Raw genomic sequence first — 22272 nt, 5'->3', positions numbered from 1 at the left:
CGAAACGCATGTGTGGGATCGGCTCCTGCACCGCGCTAACCGCGCGGCGCACGAGACGCTGCCAAGACAAATTCAGGCTTCTAAAAGAAATAACTAACCCCGAATTTTTTTGGATACGCAAGCCTGCCTTCTAGGCGGTGCCTAAATCAACTACCACCCAGTGATAAAGACCCAATCTCGAAGGCGGGCTGAATGCGTCGGAGACATAAAGGAAGAGATAAATGGTCAGAGAGCAGACCGTCAGCAAAGCTCTGGAAGCACGTCATGATCGCCATATTGTCCACACAATTGAGTTTCTACTAATTAATAAGGAATTATTGCTCACATAAGCTCACCAAGGCTGTTTGCGGCGGACATAAAGCGCGCGAAAATTTACTCCCGGAAAATACCGCCAAATCAGCTGATTTTTGCCGCGAAAACGTCCTGTGGCGCCACGTGGTGGTTGCTGCCCAAGACTAGCGTGCCAGCCGGCGGCGCAGAGCACGACTTGAATAAGGCACACGTGTTTTCCCGTAAACAATGTCGCTGTGTTGAGCGCCTCGGTGAGAAACTTGTCGTGTTCCAAGACCATACCTCACCCCCCAGGCTTGAACTGCAGGCTCTCGTAGCCTTCGTGGTTTCTTTCCTGTGCGCGGTGAACAAGGCGGTAAGCGCTCTGTGCCATTTCCGTAGCTATCCGCAGTGCCGGCATTATGCAAGCACGCGCGCCGCACGTGTGCTCTGGCTCGAGTGCTCACTGGGCTGAGACACTGTCAGTGATTGTTTCACACCTGACAGCTCGTCGAGGCGAACATTCGTGCTGCGGTGTTTGTTTCTAGACCCAGCTAGCCCACTCGAGCGGTCTGCAGCTGGGCACCGTGGTTTCCCAGTCGTAATACATACCAATTTTATGCTTTCATACGACTGCGCAGTAAGAAAACGTTTGCCCAGCCCATTTCCAGGACCTAACGAAACATATCCTAGGAATGAAACTCGCTCTGGCTCGAAACTTTCACTGGGATTTAAGCTAGCGAGCTAGAGCCGACGATGCCCGCTGCCGCGCTCAGCATGGAGAGAAAGAATAATGGGGGGCAGTGAGGCTGAACTTCTTTGTTGTTACAGTTTGCTATTGTTTAGACGAGTCGTTTAATAGACGGCGTACAGCTTCGTTCACGTTCACTCGTTTGGAATTTATGACGCTCAGAATCTTTTCGAAGGGGTGACACTTAGACTTCAAACGAAAAGGTATCGTATTGCTGCCTCAGGTGTAGGTAGAAATTACTGCATATGTTTGTTGTTTGCTGTGTACGCAGTGTTTTCAAATGCGCTCGTTGACGTTAACTAAATTTCTTTAGATTGCCCTAGGAGCCTGGAAGCAACGGTGTCGTCCACCGCACGGCCATGGAGACCGCGCCAAAGCGAAGACCCGCGCAGCTCGTCCTTGAAGATGGGACTACGTATGCGGGCGTCTCGTTTGGAAATCCGAGGTGCATCTCTGGAGAAGTCGGTGAGTCTGATGGCGTTGTCACCCCGTTCCTCAACAATACCGGCCTTGAGTATAAATGGTGCTCCCTCAAATAAAATTCTGTTGGCAGTCGGCGCTCATCATGTTGTGGTTGTTGTTTTGTTACTGGCCTCATCTATTCGCGCAGTTTCAAGTCACTGTGTTCCCGGTGTTTCACAGCCAAGGAAGCTGTGGACCGCATTGTATGCTTGTCTGAACTCTCCCCGATTTCCCCACATAGGTGCCCTGATATGTGTATTGGGAAATGCTGAAACCTCAACACGTGTGTTTTATTGAGACATTAAAGTCAGTCATTTCAATTTTGCATTATTGTTACGGAGAATTGCTAATATTAAGCAAGTCCAACGCTACTTGGTAGCCAGCAACAACATCAAACGTCAAAATGGAAGTCATAAATGTCTGACAGACTCGCCAAGCCAGTGGTTATCAAAATTCCAGCGGCCACTTTTTGAAGTCTCCGAAAAATGTTGCTGAAGGTGCGTTCTTGCTGCAGCAGTGGCACGTTTATTAAATGAGTTAACGAACTGCAAAACAGATCCGTAGTGCGTGATGCACACATTCCACAATGTCCTGGCTGAATCCATACAAAAATTTATCTGCAATGGGGGGCCTAGTTAAAAGCACCAGCATCTGTTTGTCATTTATTAACTGTCGACAACATGTGCATAAGCAGGACACTTTGCCAACATGTGCCTGCTGGCTGGCATTATTACACGTACTTCCATGGTATGTACTAATTTTGTCGTTGCCTTCAATATTAACCATTTCAGCTTTACATGACCATTAGAAAATGGTCATGTCCCAAAACCACAATATGATATTGAGGGATGCCGTAGTGTAGGGCCTTGGAAATTTGGACCATCTGGTGTTCTTTAATGTGCACTGATACCGCACGGTACACAGGCCTCTAGCATTTGGCCTCCAATTAAATGCGACTGCCGCGACCGGGATCGAACCCGCGACCTTTGGGTCAGCAGCCGAGCACTGTAACCGCTACACCACAGCAGCAGACAGAAAAAAAAATTGTTGGAAAGGTAGAAAAATCTATATGGATTTCCTCGTAGCTATGTGCTACAAATGAGCAAATGCTGATTTTCCCTTTCATAAGCGAAGTTTACTAGAAAACAAATTTTTACTCAAAATTTAGGGAGGGGGCTTCACTGCACAGCACTGTTCGGTGCGAGCTCAAATTCACTTGCACTCTAAAAAAACAAGCTCTTGCAATCATCACATTTTCTTCACTTTTTAGCTAAATAAAATGGCCAGAAAGGCGGCGTTTAGTGTTTGAACGAATTGTCAACACTTACTAGCATGGGCTTCACTGCTCAGAAATGAGCTCAACACTGTGTCCTAAAGCCAGTTCATTATCGCTCACAAAGAGCCGAAACTCTCAGATTCACCACATTTTGTTTTGTTTTCAACACAATTCGAAGTGTACCAAGGTAACAAAAGGATGCAGTTTTCAAAATAACAGCTAGCTGCAAATGAAGTATGCACTGTTGATCTTACTGCTCAGCAACTCCTTGTTGTATGTGATGTTATATACAAAAAAGCAGGAAAGTTGAGCAGGTATTACACTCGTGTAACACAAGAAGGCAACAGTCAGGCTGCGCATTGGTAACGCATCAAGTGCAGATGTCTTTAAAACGGGAACTGCCGGTTGTGTTTCTGTGCAGTTGCGGCGGAGCAAGCCTCCGCGATAGTAGCATAGCATTCCTTCCTTTGAATGAGGGTGCAGTGACTCTCTCATCTCTGGTCTCCCTTCTGACGTCGCTGCCCATGCACCACTCCTGCATTTGTGGAATGCATCTGTGCAGAACGTGTGTGCCCGCCCAGTGGAATAAATCCAGAAAAACCACAAGGTGTGACACGCATTACCATCGGGGCCATTTTGTTTTTATAAACAGAGGTCATATTTTTAATTATATGAAAATTAAAAATTGTGCTTGAAGTTAAAAAAAAATGCGCATGGGGGCGGGGTTCATACTTCACGTAATTTTTGAGCTATTGAGTCAACCCATAGCCTTTCAGAAAGCTCGTGTTCTACAGTGCCTTTTAAAACAAAAAGTAGCCTTCACTTTTGTACTTTTTTCAGCTCCTTGGAAGAACTTTAGATTTCAGAGTTAGTTTTATGAAGAGGGCGCTATGCTTAACGGTCAGCAATTCAAATACATCGTTTGAAAGACAAGTCTCAAGGGAGGGGGAGAGGAGGTGATTTTGGGGAATGGACACTTGCGAGGGGTGTCGACCCCATCCCCCAACCTGAACACAAGGGGTGTCGGGACCCTCCTGACTCTCCATGATTCCATTCATGACTCTCCATGACTCGCCGTAATTCTCCTGACTCTCCATGGGTGTCGGGACCCTCCATGATTTATGCCACTGTGCCCGCCTTTCTGTGCAACGGCACCTGTTGCTACCATGGTGCAATGCCGGAGAACGAGGAACAGACTGCCAACATTTTTGTTTTGCTCTCCTCCAAAGCTGTTTCGCTCACATTGGCAGTGAAGGGTTTTCTGGACAGGTATTGCTAAAGTCTCGCACTTTGCGCTGGTCCCGCAGATGGGAGTGCCCATACAGCCACTTAAGGCTTTTGCCTTCACAGGTACGCGATCTGCAAGAAGTGGAGAGCATTACAAGAGCCGATAGTTGTCAAGCCTGCGTGAGAAAGGAAGACCTGGATGAGCTGGTGGTGTTGTCCCTCTTTTTTTGAAAATATGCATTAGGCAAGCTTGGCTTGTCTTTCATCCTTAAAGGGTAAATTTCATTTGAACATTTCCTTCTTCGAAAGTGAGTGCTCCCAGAGGAGAACATGCCCAGCAGAGTAGCTGGGTGGGTGGCATGCGTAGTGCCTACAAAGCAACAGACCCTCTCCTTTCTCGCATTTACTGTTTTCTTGCCTTGAAATATTTGCCTCTTGCAGTAGTACCACATTCATTTTCTTGCGTTTATAACCTTTCATCAGGTATGTAACTCCAGTTTATTTAACCTGGTTTAACCTTTGCCTTTTAAAAACTCTCAGGTTCTGCACAACAAACCCATGTCATTATTGTGAAGTATGGATTAATTTTGACCACCTGGGGTTCTTAAATATGCACCTATATCTACTTACGCTGGCATTCTTCTCTCTTGTCCCCTTCTAAGTGCCACTCCTGTGGCTGGCATTTGAACCCATGCCCTCGTGGTTAACAGCACAATGCCATAGCCACTAAGCCTGCATGGCAGAGAAACAATGCCTATGCTGTTCCTTTACTTCACGCTTCTCCATCCAGCAAGTGTTTCACAGCGAAAGCTGTTACGAGATCACAACAAGGGCCGTTTTTGGTGCCGTAGTTGTCCACCGCCACCGGTGTCCGTAACCACTATCGCGCAGAATAAGAAAAAAAACTAAATGAGCAAAAATATCCGGGATGGAACGAGGTCTCTGCTTGGGAGCCCAGTATTCTACCTGAGAGCTATGCCGGTGCTTGAAACTGCTTTGCAAGAAGACCCTATACAGGCTTCATGTTGGGAATGAACCACATTAACATATGTAATTTAGTGTGGTAGAAGAGTAAAATAACAACCAGGCGTCACACAATGCGAATTGTGCAATGAGTGGGTGGTTGAATGCTTCCAACCCATTACAAAGGCCTCTGCCATAATTCTTCATCGTCATGAGCCACAGCATCAACAAAGTGCACATAATGCCTTACAGGTGTTTAGTGGGTACCACAGTTCTCCGCAGAGTGAAGAAAAATTCCATAGTGGCTGCTTCCCTACTTCACAAAAATTATGATGATTTATAGCGTTGTGGGTTCCTCGCAAGTGCACTTCTATTGATTGCCAAGGAAGCCCATAAGGCTCCCATGATCAATTTCCTCAGGGTCTCAATAAAGTTAATTCCCTCTCTCTCTCTTTCTCACGTTATGTTATAAAGCGTGGTGGGAGAGTTAAATAACGACCGGCATCACACAACGCGAATTGCGTAACTAGTGGGTCGTTTAAAGCTTCGAACCCATTACAAAGGGCTCAGTCATGATTCATTGTCGTCAACCATCGCATCAACAAAGTGCACATAATGCCTTATAGATGGTACCTCGCTTCTCCGCAGAATGACAAATAATGTCGTGGTGGGTGCTTCCCAACTTCACAAAAATTGATTTGTGGCGTAGTGGGTACGTTGCTAGTGTACTTGTATTAGTAGCCGCAAGAGAGTTTACAACGGACTCTAGAAATACTGCTGTTCCAGCTTTCGCTGTGACTGTGCTGCGCTTTCCGCGCAGGCCTGGCGTTTTTTTGCACTTGCTATGCGGTGTATCAATTTTTGGAAAGGTTTTAAAGCAAAGCTGTCTTAGTCTACCCTGTGCCGTCATCGTCGTAGTAGTAGTAGCAATAGTAGTAGTAGTAGGTGGTGTCATGCAGGTCACGTGAGCAGAGAGAGAGTGAATAAAGAAATAAATAAAGCAAAAATGATGATGATAGTGATGATGCTCAAAATTAGATTAAGCTGCCTTAGTGTACCATCACATACACTTGTGCACTTGCAGCTTCAACGTTTGACTGTTTTCACAGCGTGAAACTGGCTGAAATCTTTTCTTTCTTTTCTCTTACCATGTTTCTGTTCTCCCCGCTATGCAGTGTTCCAGACGGGCATGGTGGGCTACGTGGAGTCGCTCACCGACCCGTCGTACTGCCGGCAGATTCTCGTGTTGACTTATCCCCTGATTGGCAACTATGGCGTTCCCAGCACTGAGGAGAAGGATGTGCATGGCATTCCCGTCAACTTCGAGTCGCACAAGATTTGGGCGGCCGGCTTGGTCGTGGGCGAATGTGTCGACAAGTACAGCCACTGGAGTGCCCACCGTTCCCTGTCGGACTGGCTTGACGCCTCAGCCGTGCCTGGAATCTCAGGTTAGGGAAATTTTACTACGAAAGCTGTTATGAGATCACAACAGCCGATTCTGGTGGCATAGTTGACCGCCGCCGCCAGTGTCGGTAACCACTGTCGCACACAATGAGAAAAAAGACATCCAGGATTGAGTGGGATTGAACCCAGGCCCTCTGCGTGGCAGTCGAGTATTCTGCCACAGAACTCCTGTGCAAAACTCCTGCTTAGAACTCCTGTGCAAAAAGACCCTATAGAGGCGGCATGTCAGGCAAGGAATCGCATTACCAGATGTAATACAGTAAAAGCTCGTTAATTTGAACTGACGCCCTGGTCCCGGCACAGCCCTGTGTATTTGTATGGGGGAAAACTCCGGATAATTTGAATGCATCAGTATCCCCAACAGTAAATTCGAACTGGAAGCCCCTGGTTTTCATCAATCCTCGCAGAAGTCAGCCCAGAGTGTTCACAATGTGTTGCAAACCCAAACCAAACCAAATTTACTAGAGATGCAAAACAGAACAGCAGCATTTCTCAGGAGATGAGAATTTGGGCGCTGCACTGGAGCTCTTGGGCAAGCTGCAAATGATGCTCATGTAGTTGCGACAGAAGAAAAACAAGCAAATGCAAATTACTGATTACTTTTACTTTTGATTGCGTTAACTCTGCCATTTATATAAACATGTTTTGGAGTATAAATAGCGTCACGTATGTCGACATTAAGGCTCACTGCTCACAATGAATGCATGTTGGTGCTTGTTTCTGACGTATCACTGACTGATCAAATAATTCTGCTTGCTGCTAGAGCTTCATGAACTAAATTTACGAACTAACTTGCCACACACGTGTAGTAGTGCCTAGTTTGCGATAAGTCCAGAGGTGGCTTCTTTGGGTTCTGCCTGCGCATTGGGGCGCAATTTCCGTTCATTCTGGTGCCCGCCTGCTAATTTGAACTCCGCTTAATTCGAACAATTTTATAGTCCCCTCCGATTTCAAATTAACAAGCTTTTACTGTATAGCACAGTAGAAGAGTAAAACCGCAAACAGGTGTCACACAGTGCGAATTGCATAAAGAGTGGGGATCTTCGATTTTCGGACTTCTGGCAGCCAGAGCTATCCAGAGGGTCAGCCAGCTAGTTCCGGTTGGGACAGGAAACAGCGTCTTGGTCACGTGTGTGGGAAGCCCAAGACAACCCAAAGCTGCCCGAAGATTGCAAAATCGAATGCTGGGGACAGCCAGCGTAAACATAAACAAATTCTACCGCCGTGGCGGCAAACGAAACTTTGCACCGCGTGCGCCATAGAGTTTCCTAAAATGACCTAGAGGGAACTCTGGCGCTGCGATCGTTCAGCCACCATAGGAATGATGGGTAGTACACGGATTTGCCTAGTCTTCGTGCTTGTGGGCTTTGAATGCACTTGTGGCTTTGTTTATTGCTATGTTTTGGTTTTCTTTCGGATAAAAGAATGGATCGTTGTGAACTTCGTGACCAGATTTGAATCGGTGAGCCTAAAGAAGTTAAAGTGGTGAAGTGAAACTGCTGATTTTTGCTGAACTTCGTTTTGCGACAAAGCGGATGCAGGCGACGCGGAGCCAAACGGAGCCGAAAGAACGAAGTTTAGACAAATCCGTGTACTACCCATGATTCCCATGCTGGCTGAAGCGCGATGCATTGCAGCTCCTATAGACACTAGCGCCAGAGTTTCCTCTAGTAAGTATTGTAGGAAACTCTATGGCGTGCGCGTTGGTTTTTTCTGCATTGCCTGCTTGGAAATATGTGGCTAGGTTTGCTGAAGAGCTGATGTGATATTCTCGAGCATACGCATTAGGGATACGATCACGTACGTTCGCAAGATCACGCGCAACTCGCCCCGTCCGCGAACAAAACAGCCAGCTGGCGCACGGCGCCTTGAAAACAATGCAAGTTGAGCTGCCGCGCCGCTAACGACTTAACCAGCTCATTACCCAGTCTCATTATTTAGAACCCAGTCATTACCCAGTCTCATTATTTTATGGACAGACCCTGTACTTTATGCGCTATCCATGATTTAGATTGTGGTGAGACACAAGGGCTTGACCGACAACTGTAGTAGTGTAGCACCGATTTACATGGTGATCTCCTCTTGGTCCAAGAAGTCTGCAGCAGTGTGTACATTTCTGTGCTTGCAGTTGTATACCTTATCCGTGATTGAGCGTGAAAGGATACACTTGAACTAAACTGGTGGCCATAGCAGCACTGTATGGATTCATCTACATTCCTCTTTGTGTTCGAAAACTCTGTTAACAGTGCGTGCATTTTAGTGTCTCGTCAGGGTTAGACGGCAGTTGCCATATTGGCCAAGCCTGCAGCAGATCGATGTTGTTTTCAATGGCCTCCGTCATTTGTTTGCTTGTGGTCTAGTCTCTGAGGCAATGTTTACACTCCTATGTACAGCAGCTTCTGCGAAGCGTCCATTAGTGGGCCATGCTCTTGGCATGTACACATTTTTCGCAATGTTGCAGCACCTCACCCATGACTGTGTGATGATCAGGCAGTACATTTTTGCAATGTTAAGTCATAATTGCCGTGTATGTATTTTTTTTTGTGGGGCTTTGTATTATCGTAGAAATGTAAATTGCACCTTGTACTTTCAACCAGTGACTGTAGTGGCAGCCACTGCCGTCTCATCTGTCACACAACATACATGAAATTGCTGCATTGTTACACTGCTATCAGTGTTCCTCGACGAGCTTTCTCTGGAGTGTTACCGGGTTCCTTAAAACTGTCGAAAGCTCTTTTCACGAGACACGGCGTCTTGCAGGTATTGACACTCGAGAGCTGACCAAGAAGATTCGGGAGAAAGGCACCATGCTTGGAAAGGTCAGGCATGCTTTTCATTTCATAGCCGTAATTGACGCACATGTGTGGCTGAGTTATTCATTCCCAGGGGTAACATCATGCTTTCATTAAAGGACCCCTGACACCAAAATTGAAACCTCGAGATCTTTGTGTTGTTTGACTTTCCTGTACACGGGGGCACATCTGACCGATTATTAGTGACGAACGTTGCCTTTAAGATATCTTAATTTGGTTTTAAAGTAAGCGTGAGTGCTCACTTGAGTTGGCTGCACCTTGCGACATCCTGGTATGATGTAGATAGAGGCCCAGTGTGACATTCCAAGTGTAAAGCAAGTATTGTGGACGTCACAGAAGGTTTGCGGGGCGCACGTGCACAATACGACGACTGGCAGACTGGCACCCGGCGAGGCCTATTGTTCCGCACCCCTCTGGCTCTGTTGTCGGGCTGCTCTGGAGGTAGTTTTCGCGCTTAACAGGTTTAACCCATACCGAGGCACCCACATACTTTCAATCTCTACCGCGCTCGCGCTCGGGGCCCCGATTTGAAAACCGCGCTGTCAACGTCACCACAGCTTGAGTGCACGTGGTCTTTGACGCTCCCCCGCATGGGGCGCCAGTTTCTTGTGGTTTTTAGGCGGGCGTTTTGAAGTGATGCTAAAATGGTCACAATTAACTACGCTAGAATTAGTTGTACGATACGCTAGAGCATTTACGATTTAATTTAGAGATTACCAGACACAAAGCTACAAATTACAGCCAAAAAGTCACCAACAAAAATTTCGCTGTCAGGGGTCCTTTAAGATGTCCTTCGATGGTTCATGTGTTAAGATTTTACGACTTGCTTGAAAACTCTCAGTGAGTGTATATGTTTCTAGCAGGGGGCATTCGTTGGTTATGAAGATATTCTTACATGTAGACCGAGCCATAATGTATCCTACATGATCGTCAGATTGTCGATCTGTGCTCATTGCAATTGAAGGTATGCGCAGTATTGTGTGGAGAACGGACCAAACACGAAAGAGTAGCTTGCAACTAAACTTTATTCAGAGAAGACGCGTACACATTCTTCATGAATGTGCAGGCCAGAGGGCATCGGAAATGGATTGTCAGAATACGTGTCTATTCAAAAATTTTTGTCATTCCACAATGACACGTGTTTTTCACTGTGAGATGTGAACTGAGTCTGGAGAGACAGAAAAAGGCACCTTGGCACTAGCAGTGAATGAAGAAGACCAGTCGCTTGCTATGGTTGCCACATTTTTACACACCACACACTACAGTAGAACCCCGCTGTTACGTTCCTCACTGCTGCGTTTTCCCGGCTGTTACGTCGTTTTCCGCCGGTCCCGGCATAGCTCCCATAGGATACAATGTATTGGGAACCCGCTGTTACGTCGTAACTGTCGGACGTTCCCGTATGATACGTCGCGAAGTGCGCCCGGAGCCGACCGAGTGACTACCAAAGAGAGCGGCCATGGCGCATTATCACGCAGCTTGGCCTCGTTTGACCGTAATATTAGCCGCATGAGAGGCGCAAGCAACAGAATCTTTCAATTGATGCAAACAAAAGCATGGCCTTCGAGATTCAAATTGCAAAGATGGCGTCTATGACGTAACTGCTCGCGAAAGCAAGGCCTTCGAGATTGGCATTTACTATTGACAAAAGCATAGCCTCTGAGATTTGCATTGCACAAACATGGCGTGTATGACGTAATTGCTTGCGAAAGCAAGGCCTTCGAGATTGGCATTCACTTCTGCCATCGCGTTGGCGTAGACTCATCATCATCATTATTTGTCGGAGAACGGGAGGAGTTCGAGGTGGTAGGAGCTCGCATGGTCGTGCGTGCGGTCCGCGGTCGGACTCGCCGCGCCAGTTGTGATTGCGTGTGCTTAGTTCTTTCATGCCTACAGCTGTTGGTGTTAAAAAAAATCACATACGTTGATTACATTTCTGTGGATAAGGCCGTCCTAAGCTCCGCGTTTCTATCCATCGACTAGATCGCGGCTGAGCGCGCCAATTTTCGTGCTGCTCGTAAGAATTGAAATAAAATTCTGTACCACTAAATATTTTGCCGTTTTTCCTGTTTTTCGGCTCTTACGTTTCCCGTCTCTTACGTTTATTTCCTACGGTCCCTTCAAAAACGTATCAGCGGGGTTCTACTGTATAAGAGTCATTTCTTAAATCTTTGTTTTACTGAATTTTAATTAGCTGACAAACATAGTTTAGTTCTTAGATTTAGACCTGTGCGAATATCAGGCCGTTTGAATATTCAAACAAATGTGATAGTATTCGAATCCTCTTCAACACGAATTTGAAATTTCCAAAATTTTGAAACATTTGAAACGAATTAATAGACGTTTTTGCCTCATGTAATGCCTGAAAAGGGGGTTTCACTGCTGCGTCGGGCTGCTATGTCATGAAACCGCCTATTCATGGGAAATCCACACTTCCGCGAGGCCACTCTTCAGGATTAAGTGTGCATATTACCTGCACCCCAATTAATTTTTTAAAGACGATAGTCTTTCTTGGGGAACTTAAACACAGAAATTTTGGTCCGTCTGGCTGTCTTTCTGTTTGTCTGACTGTCACCCGATTCGGCCACCCAGCCAAAGTTTAACCACTTTCTGAATGCCCAGCCATCTTGAACTGGTACAGCCGTTCATACTTGTGAACATTGTCAATCAAAAAGCAAATATTACGCATATCTGAGGCGCAACATCAATACGTAAGTATTAGGTGGTGTGTTCCTTTACTAGAAAATACATAGATAAGTAATTCTAAAGACCTTAATGTTCCTTAGGCTGCGCTGAAAATGCGACGCTATGAGCCAGATGCCACGGTTCAGCATAGAGGAGGAGGACTCGTGTAGTACGGCCGGCACAAGACTATCGTCTTTCGACAACATTTTTTTTACAGCGAACCTGTATATTGCCTGTACGTGCCTCTATATACCTGAATATGCTGCAAGTCTATTTTGCAAGTCTATTTTCAAGGCTCTTGTCTTGCATTTGTATGTGTAGATAAGAATACCAATGATAAGTATTCCTGGGTGCCATTACATTCACTACCATCTTCCTACAGCTGATTGTGGCACACATTCATGTGTAAGAAGAGAATGCTTTGTTTTACACTGAGTTGTAGCTTTTGTAAAGACTAGTTTCATAGTCCTTGACTATTATTATACCTTATGCATCAAACTCTCATGCAAATTTATTTTAATTCTTTTTTTTTTCTGCTCACTTTCAGATTATAGTGGAAGGCATGGAAAACACCCCACTGAAGTTTGAAAACCCAAACTTGCTCAACCTTGTCAAGGAAGTGTCTCTGAAGGTGAGAGAAGTACCACATTTGCTAGCACTTTTGAGTTTATGCGACAGACTGCACATTTTCTGAGCATATCTGGCGTCTCCAGTGGCGCCTCTGGGAGCATGCGCAAGATGGCTGCTTGCTCAAATGAAGCAAAGACAGGAAGAACCAAAATCGCGTGCCTTTCGTACTAGCATTGCAGGAGCACTTTTAACGCCTCTAAACGTTCGGTAGTCTATCAACCTAATGGCAGAGCCGGCAATGCTGTGTAGTCAGCTTTGTAGGCATTTAATTAAATCGATACTTCAACTCTTTTCAAGGATGTCACTTTTGATGTGCGTTCATTGGATAAGCCAAGGCACATGCGCTAAACAGTATGGGAATGCTAAATTTGATGTTATACAGTCGAACTCCGCTTCAACGAAATTTCCGGTACAACGAAAAATTCTTGGTTCCCCGTCAGCAGTCCATAGAAGTCAATGCATAGATATGCTCGCCACAGCGAACACTTTTTCTGCTGCCGTTCCGCTTCAACGAAATTTGACGATGCCATTCCGGGCTCAGAAATTTAATTTACTGTGCAATAAACACAATCTCGGACATTTTAATGCATTTTAAAACATAAAAATGCGAATGCAAAGTCTAAATCGCGTGTTGGCACCACCAGAAACCGGCGCTGTTGACTGAGCATGGGGGCCGCCATTCCTTGATAGCGACGGCGATCAGACTGCCGTGCTTTCACAACTGGCTTGAGTTGCTTCTTGGTCGCAGACAATCCGAAGCCAAAGCTCAGTTGTCCACGATTCCTTTTCCGTTGCCTTTCCAATGGTTCTTGTGCTTTTCGCGCTTCGCTAGTGGTCAGAGCGACGGTACATCCGCGTTATCAACGCGAGCAGCCGTGGAGTACAATCGCGGAACAATGCCTTTTCCAATGCCAATGCTTTTTGTACTTTTCGCACTTGGCCAGTGCGACTGGTGGTCGAAGCAACAATTCGTCCGCTTTATCAACGGGATCAGCCAGCCGAGAGTGGTGGATGATAAGAATAGCATAGAATGAGCCGTAAATCATCGCTCCGCGATAGCACACCTGCATCTGGCCGTTTTCGGCGAATAGCTAGCGTTAGCGTATTAGTGCAACTGTGCAGTTCGTGTCACGCGCCTGTGCCTCTGTTTGGCTCGTTCGCGGAAGCCGTTGTTTCTGCGTGCTTATCAACGTGGCGTCGCTTTGCATATATGAGAATCGCGTCGTGATGCTGCTGGGGACGCAAAGGAAGCAGCAGACACTTTTTGAATTTTGGAAATAAAAGTTTCTCTGTTCTACTAGCTCAAGTCAGCCATATTTTTTTCAATTTCACTACAACGAAATGTTCGCTTCAACGAACATTTTTCCGAGCACCGTCAATTTCGTTGTAGCGGGGTTTGACTGTACTTGCAAGCAGTGGGCCAAAAGTACAGTCCTTGCTTACATCTCCAATTCTTTTCATGTCTTCCCGTTGCAGGCGCCCGTTGTGTACAACAGAGGAGGCACGCCAGCTATCACTGTGGTGGACTGCGGCATGAAGTACAACCAGCTGCGCTGTCTCATATCCCGGGGGGCTTGCGTCACGGTGGTTCCCTGGGACCACCCTGTCGACCCGAAGAGTGAGTTTCGCTCTGATGCCACGACGAGGTGTGCCCAAAGTGGCAAAAATTAGGCTTGTGTGAATATTCGAGCACTTTGAATATTCGAACGAATAATACAGTATTTGAATTCGCTTCGATTCGAATTTAAATTATTGAAAATTTCGAAGTATTCGAAATGAACGAATAGGTGTATATTAGTCCGCTTATAACTTCCCTGTAAAGGTGGTTTCACTGCAGTGGAGGGGTGCTGTACCATGAATACGCCTCTTCAGGGAAAATCGGCACTGGCTCGAAACCCCTCTTCAAGGTTAAATGAACGTATTACCCTCATATCGATTCATCATTTCTTAATTTTAAAAACTTGTTATACCGGCTTATGTGCTCCAAGTATAGTAAATTTTAAAGCATAACATATTTTACAGGTTATCCTTTGCATTCTACCGAAAGCCAAATCCTGCTACTATTCAAAGTTGCTTCCACTTCCTTTGAACCAAAAAGAACGACATTTGCACATGCCTTGTTACAATTAAAAAAAAAACGCTGTGCAGGTTGGTTGGGTCATGACAAATATGTGCATTTTTCTTTATATGTGATATATACTATTCGAATTCGATTTGAAATTATTCGACCAAAATCACTATTCGCTTTGAATTCGCTTCGAACCTAAAATTTACTATTCGCACAAGCCTAGCAAACATCCAACAATTTCAAGTGATGCAAGAGTTTTTTTACTCACTGAAAGTGGTTTGTAGCTGTTGCTGCGTTGTATAGCCTACAGGGTGGTCCTTTATGAAAGGTAACCTGTGAGTGGGTGGGGTATGTGCTTTGGTGGCTGCTTACAGCACCAGCAAAATAACAGGAAGTACTGACAACCAGAACAACCAGGCACAACATTAAGGCAAAGCACTTTCTGCTTTGCAATGTACAACAAGATTCTGTGAAGGTTTGAATATTCTGGCTATTAGAGATGAGGAGAAAAAAATTTAAAATTTGAACACTGTTGAAAAATGTGCTGCATTCACATTTTTTTTTTTCTTGAAATAAAAGCACCAGAATTGCAAGGTAACAACATTTTGTCAACGTACACTATTCATAGTATTTCACAAAAAATTTCAGACTCACAGCTGCAGTAGGTTTTTTGTAGGATCTCATCCGATTCTCATTTTCGCGCAATAAGCGATAGATGGTTCCAACTCAGTGGAGACTTCTTAATTTTTCGGCAAAGGCAAAATTTTTTTCTTGATACTATGATCGGTATTGTGATCCTAGGGACTAGGATAGCAAAATATGTTGTTTTAGCAAGATTAAATGGGCTCTGTGGACATGTACCAACATTCTTAACTGAATACAACCATTTGCACTACACTCAAACCTCACTATAACAAAGTCACATCTGTCATGAAAATAACTTTGTTATATCCGAAAATTCGTTGTAAACGTTTATTTGTAACACTGTATGTCTGACAAGACTATTCTTCATTTGCTTCGTTATAACCGATAATTCGTTATAGCCGTATTTGTTATATCGAGGTTTAATTGTAGAACAGAGTAAAAGGGGAGTAAGCAGAGCGAGTAAAAACATTTAACCTTGGCTTTTATCAAATGAACATTCCAGGGGTAATCTGTAGGCATTTGCCACGTCGTCTTGCACAGGTTGTGATGGCTTATTCGTGAGCAACGGTCCGGGCGACCCGACGCAATGCACTGCGACGATCAAGATGTTACAGACGTTTCTTGGATGCAACGACCCTGCCAAGCTGAAGCCAGTCTTCGGCATCTGCCTGGGACACCAGCTGATGTCCCGTGCCATTGGGGCCGCCACATACAAAATGAAGTACGTATAATTGGCCCTCGGTTTTCAAAGAAACATGGAAGAGAGATTATCTCCTTTTCCATCACTGTTTTTCATGTTTCCAGGTACGGCAACCGTGGCCACAACCAGCCTTGCCTCTTTGGCGATTCAGGCCGCTGCTGCATAACCACGCAGAATCATGGCTATGCTGTGGATGCGTCAACGCTTCCCTCCGACTGGTCGGCCCTCTTCACCAACGCGAATGATCGCACCAATGAAGGCATTGTCCACAAGAACTTACCCTTCTTCAGGTTGGTATGAAGCACCTACTGCGTGTTTCCATCCCTGGAGTGTGTTTGCTTCTCCAGTGTTCGGCATTGTTGTGTTCGTATGCCTTTCTTCTAAAGGTCCAAGCAAGAACATTCAGGGGAAGACGGAGACTTGAAGTGAGGAAGAATCGTCAAACTAGGAATGTTACTGGAGCTGTTTAACATTTCAGTGACGGGAACTCTTGAAACATATGGCCATAATGTTAAAAAGGGGCTCTTATGAAGACACACCCTTTGTAGAAATGTTGGTACCAGGGACGTTCCTCGTTCGACGATGGCTCGTCACGTCTTCTGAAGGGCTGCATTTACAATGCTGCTTTCACAACAGACGAGTGCATAAAAGCTACCAATCGCGGCACTGCAGTTCAAATGAACATGCATTGTTGTAAACTGTTGAGCTTGGCTTAGATGTATACTCCTGTTTTTCAAAAGAATGTGTTTATTCTCTACCTTCACCCTGAGGCATGAAGACTTATGGGGGCCCTGCAATCACTTTTCCAGCATGGTCAGAAATTGCTGCCGATCAGTAGTCGAGGCTTCTGAGAACACGCGAGCCAATCATTATAGCGCAGCACGCGGCGTGGAATTTTCAATTAATTCTCAAAGTCAGCTGGAAATCATTTCCTTTTCTCTTGACAAATGATGCCATAAACCCAAAGTCCACGGCCATTGGCTGATTTGGGCATCGTGAGCTGCAAAGTTACCGCGGCTGCCACGGGATGCTGCCACATGCCCGTGCATGCACTCGTGATCACACTGAAAGTAAGCCGTGCTTTCAAAGAAAAAAATGTGCTCAATGTCATGATGCGCGCTGGACGAACGGATGCATCTTTTTGCCCCCTTGTCATCCACCCCTCTGCATAGCTCTCAGCGCACTCGCTAGTACGAAAGGAGAGGGAAAGCGCTGGAAGTGTGCGACAAATCCCTGTAACTCCGCTCGTACTTGTCGGATTCTCAAAATTTTTTCAGTAGTTGATTCGTGAGGAAATTGGCTCTTTTATTGAAACCATTTAATGATTATTTGTAAAAGTGTTGCAGGGCCCCTTTAAACAGTGCCTTTACATGTTGAATAAAGACATCAAGGAAGGCTCGAGTGATTTCTTATGTTGACAGTAAGTTAAAATCACTCGTGCCATCTCGGAAGTTCCTCCAACTTCTTCAGATGCTGCTACACCCTGTGTAAGTCTTTGTGATACTTGCAATGTATACGATCCTTACTGCAGTATGTTTAAGTAAGCTAGCTTGAAAGACTTTATACAATATAAAAGGGGGGAAAATAATGAAATTGCAGGTGGTGCACCGACTTTTGTAGAGATAACTGCACCTCATTCACAGGGTTATGCAATGATATGTTTTACTGAAACAGTTTGTTCGATATAAAGCTTGCATTGGCGACAGTTTGCCATTTTCATGACAACCTTCCTTTCAGTGTGCAGTTTCATCCTGAGCACATGGCTGGTCCAGCTGACCTGGAGTTTCTGTTCGACGTCTTCATCGAATCTGTGAAGGACTCCGTCGCCAGCAAAGCTTAGTGAGTCCAGTTTGTGTCCTTGCAGTGGGCAAGAAAGCTTTTGTCACAACCGTTTGCACCTGCACAGTACTATGCTCGAGCCTCATTATAACAAAGTATAGCAAGGTATAACAAAGTATAACAAAGTATAACAAAAAAAGAGCTGATATTGCCTTGTAGTGTTTGTTACTTTGCGGGCAGGCAGGTGGGTGGACAGGCTTTGCAATATACGATAGTTTACTATGCTAAACATGTTGTTTCTGGCGCAATGCTAGAAACATGAGGAAAGGACAGATAAAAGAGACAAAGGAGGGCCAAACTACCAACCGTTTATTGACAGCAAAGGCTGGAAATCAAGTTAACTTCCAAGCATGCGCAGTGGCTTGAAAGCGTGACATCAAACATGTCATTTCTAGGCTTGTGCCAGTAGTAAATTTTAGGTTCGAAGCAAATTTGAAGTGAATACTAATTTGGTCGAATAATTTCGAATCGAATTCGAATATAGTATGTATCACGTATTATTTAAAAAAAAGCATATTTTTCATGATCTAGCTAACCTGCACAATATTTTTTTAATCTCAGACAAGGCATGTGCAAATGTATTTTTTTTGTTGTTGTTCATAGGGGAAGTGAAAGCAACTTTGAATAGTAGAAGTATTTGACTTTCGGTAGAATGCAAGTGATAACCTGTAGAATACATTAAGTTTGAAATTGACTATACCTAGAGCATATAAGGCGGTATAATGAGCTTTTAAACTTGAAAAATGAATTGATGCGAGGGTACTATGTTCGTTTAACCTTAAAGGGACTGACAACTGATTTTTCTCGACCCATTTTTTTTGCGGCGCGACATAAAGCTCACCTTTCGCAGTGTTTGTAGCTGGAGTAGTTAATCCCAGAAGCACGTATAGTTATCTTACAAGCAGTATTTTTCGATCTGAAAGGCTCTAAACACGGATGCATCTTTCCTTCAGCAATGCTGAGAATTGATAGCGATGCCGCTAGCCCTTCTCGCGATTTGGCAAAGCTATCGTTGTTCGTCTTTCGCAGGAGTTCCTGCAACTATGCTTAACCACCTTTATTTATAGCTTTTCAACTATTTTTCAAAATAACAAGCTGTTACAATGAGATGATGTAGCATTGTACACCTTCCCTGTATCTGTACCGCGTTTTGTGCGCATGCGTCCAAGGTTGCCTGCGCCTGTGTCATGGGTGGCTTGTCCCGGCGTCATTACTCTCTCGATGCACGAGCCAAGCCAAGTCATCGAAAACGTCACTACGCATATGCGCGACCACGCCGAGTAGCAGCGCGCATCATTTCTGAGACTAAGTATCGGTACAAAACTATGTCGTTCCGAAATCTTAGCGACCTAGAAACTGCATGCACGGTTGCATGAGCACGCTAAAAAGTTGCTCAAGACGCACTGACGAGCATGGGATCATTACGTCACGCGAAGGCAGCGCCACTTTAATGCATACTACTAACGTAGGCTTATATGTACATATACCTTTTAATATAAAGAAACAAACAATATTTCAATACAGTCCATCCCGGATATATCGAACTCGAAGGGGATCGCGAAATAGTTCGATATATCGATAATTCGAAATACGAAATATGCGTATTTAAGGCTTTAATTAAAGCACTGCAGGCCTCGACAGTTTTCTGAAATCGCAAAAAGCGCGAACACGACGATTCGCTCACATATGCTAAAGAACAAGGCGAGAACTTCTTTGCAAGTTAGCGCATTTTATTTCGCATGGAAAAAGTCCGTCAACTTGTCTTGCTTCTTGCGCGCCGTGAATTCATCAAGTCGTCGTCAATATTATGTAAGCTTTCCAAATAAGTAAATTCAGCACCTTACGCCACAACAGCGGTGATCGACGCTGAACGCTGATGCGAGCTCTGTAGCGCGGTAAAGGGTTTAGCGGTGGCAGCGGCGGCGGACATCTTCAAACCGCACGGGTCCATTTCCACAGCACCGGCAACGTCAGCTATGATCTCGGCATCGATGCAGTCAGAAACAGCTACGTCGTTATCTGCACCGATGAAGTCACTCGCTGTGCTCCCGTCTGATACGGTGCCCGGAAACGCTAAGTCGCAAAATTCACTGACGCACCGTACGCCGTAGTCGGCGGTCATGACGCGTCCGAAGTCGTCACCTGGCACCAAGGCCCGTAAGGAAACAGTGCACGACGGTGCTTTACTTGACGTCGTTTCAAGCACCGGTCATCATTTTTATCGCTATGAGCAGGACAATGTTTAGTTCGACTCCCGAATTACGATTTATCAAGAACAAAGCGCGAAGTACACAGTGCACATTCTGCAAGAGACAACGCTGCACCGATGCACGAAGAAACATTTCTCCACCGTCGACATGTTGGCGATACCGATGGCACTTGTGGCTTTGCAGAGGCAGCCGCTACTTTGGCGAGAAATGCGAAAAAAAGCGTAGCCTCTGAGATTAGCGTTTTAAAACCGAAAACTTAATATACGTCACGAAGTTGCGGATCTCGAAGGCCATGCTCTGCGGGCCCGCATGCCGTCGTGCGCGAAGAGACAAGGAAGGGAATGCAAACATTACAACAAGACTGCGAAGTCACTTCGAATTCTCATTTTGGTGCCCTCGGCAATCAGCCTCTTTGAAAAACACTAGCCCATGCGTTAAAACCTGCGGACCGCGCGTCAAATATACCGGTGAACTGACAAGCGCTGCGCAACGAACTAGAGCAGCGCAATTTCGTCACCTGCGCGCGACGAGGGATTGGAACTTACAAGAACGCGGCCGAAAAATGATCAATAGTTGTTAGGAAAAATGCACTTTCTGGGCTTCGGCGCGGTGGCAGCGTTCGATATAGCGGATGTTTCGCTGTGCGGGAGTTCGATATACGTGCACACCAGCCCCATACTTTTGCATGGGAAATTCAAGGGGATTTCTCAACTGTTCGATATAGCCAATAATTCGATATATCCGAGTTCGATATATCCGGGATCGACTGTACTAACAAAAAAATCGTCGACCACGTACAGCAATCAACGATCACGTGGCCGGGTTCATTGGATTGTACATGTTTTTGCCGCCAGAGGCGCCACTGGTCATTTTTCACGACTTTCAATTACGAAATAAAATATAAATCCATCTCTCAAGAAAAAAACAGGGTTGGTTTGAGTCAATGCGACGGACAATCTTTCCATCAGTGGGGTCATCTCATTTCATGTTCTGGGCAGTTGTCGGTCCCTTTAAAGTGGGGCTTCACGGTAGTGTGGATTTACCCTGGATAGTTGTATTCACGGTATAGCACCCCTCCACTGCAGTGAAACCACCTTTACAGGGGGGTTACATGTGCTTACTTGTCTATTCGTTCGAACATTCGAAGTGCTCGAGTATTCGCACAAGCCTACTCATCACGTAAACTGTCCCTTAAAAGTTTGACATCACTCTTTCACTCCACTGCGCATTTTTGGAAGTTTACTTGATTTCCAGCCTCTGTCAATAAGCAGTTGGTAGTTTGGCGCTCCTCTCTTTTCCCTGTGCTTTCCCCATGTTTCTAGCATTGCGCCAGAAATAACATGTTTAGCAAACTTAGGCACCAACTTGCCTAGGAACAAGTTCTTCGAAACTAGCCCCCCCCCCCCCTCTCAGGGTTTTCTCCCACCACACTTTATTTTCCCAGAAAGCACAGGGAGAGATATACAGCTCACTGTGTAGAGAATTGGTAAACCCCTCCATCTCTTCCAATTTAGAGTTCCTGATAAACTCCTGGCAATACAAACTGGGATGTGAACAGGCATAATTGCAGCGACAGTAGATACTTATAAGCACTACAAATACTGCTAGGTGATTTAGTTCTTGCTGTTCCGTTAACAGCAATTTCCAGTGACCGACACCCGGCAGGTGAAGCTCTGCTCAGAGAGTCTAGTGCTGATTCCTGGAGCTGTCTGCCTCCACAGAGTTTCTTTTCTTCGGGTTTTCTCGAAAGAGACAGGTTGCACCACTGTCAGTCACTCGTAAAAAAAGTCCGTGGTTGTTTGCTTAGTAGTGCACATTTGCTTAAAATGAACCCAAATGTGACTGTAGTGTGACGTGGAATTTCTTGACTCTCACCAGCACCCCCATTGAGGATCGCATCTCGGCCAAGTTTGCGGCGCTTGCACCGCCCCCCGTCCTTGCCTCCAAGCGGCCCCACAAGGTTCTCATCCTCGGCTCTGGAGGACTGTCTATTGGCCAGGCTGGAGAGTTTGACTACTCGGGCTCTCAGGTAGGAGTTCCACTTTTAGTGTGCTAGTTGTGCAGCATTGGAAATCTTTTGGCAACAAAAGCACTGATGGTATAGTGAAGCATCGTTAATAAATAGTTGATGTAAACATACCAACATTAAACGGTGCAGCTGCATAGGTATGTTGGCTTCTGCTGTAGCATTTCTTGCCGTGCAGGGAACCAAAACGACATGAGTGAGCAGACTAGACAGATTTCAGGATCCAGCACAGAGGGCTGTACA

At 45.4% G+C, this 22272-nt stretch overlaps 1 protein-coding gene across 1 annotated transcript; it reads left to right on the top strand.

The window, feature by feature from the left end:
• Window positions 1-463: 463 nt before the first annotated feature.
• Window positions 464-22022, top strand: LOC119406445 (CAD protein-like; the record flags this gene model as incomplete). Its single annotated transcript, XM_037673192.2, is given in 10 exon segments — window positions 464-646; window positions 1335-1486; window positions 6125-6397; window positions 9174-9232; window positions 12459-12542; window positions 14018-14159; window positions 15795-15975; window positions 16059-16244; window positions 17692-17793; window positions 21882-22022. Coding segments are annotated over 9 exon segments (1274 nt in total), but the record flags the coding sequence as incomplete, so codon positions are not given.
• Between the last annotated feature and the right edge of the window lie 250 nt (window positions 22023-22272).

Source organism: Rhipicephalus sanguineus, chromosome 10, assembly GCF_013339695.2.
Source record: "Rhipicephalus sanguineus isolate Rsan-2018 chromosome 10, BIME_Rsan_1.4, whole genome shotgun sequence".
NCBI lineage: Eukaryota > Metazoa > Arthropoda > Arachnida > Ixodida > Ixodidae > Rhipicephalus > Rhipicephalus sanguineus.
Note: the sequence above shows the minus strand (reverse complement) of the source record. Positions and strands in the feature narration are given on the sequence as shown.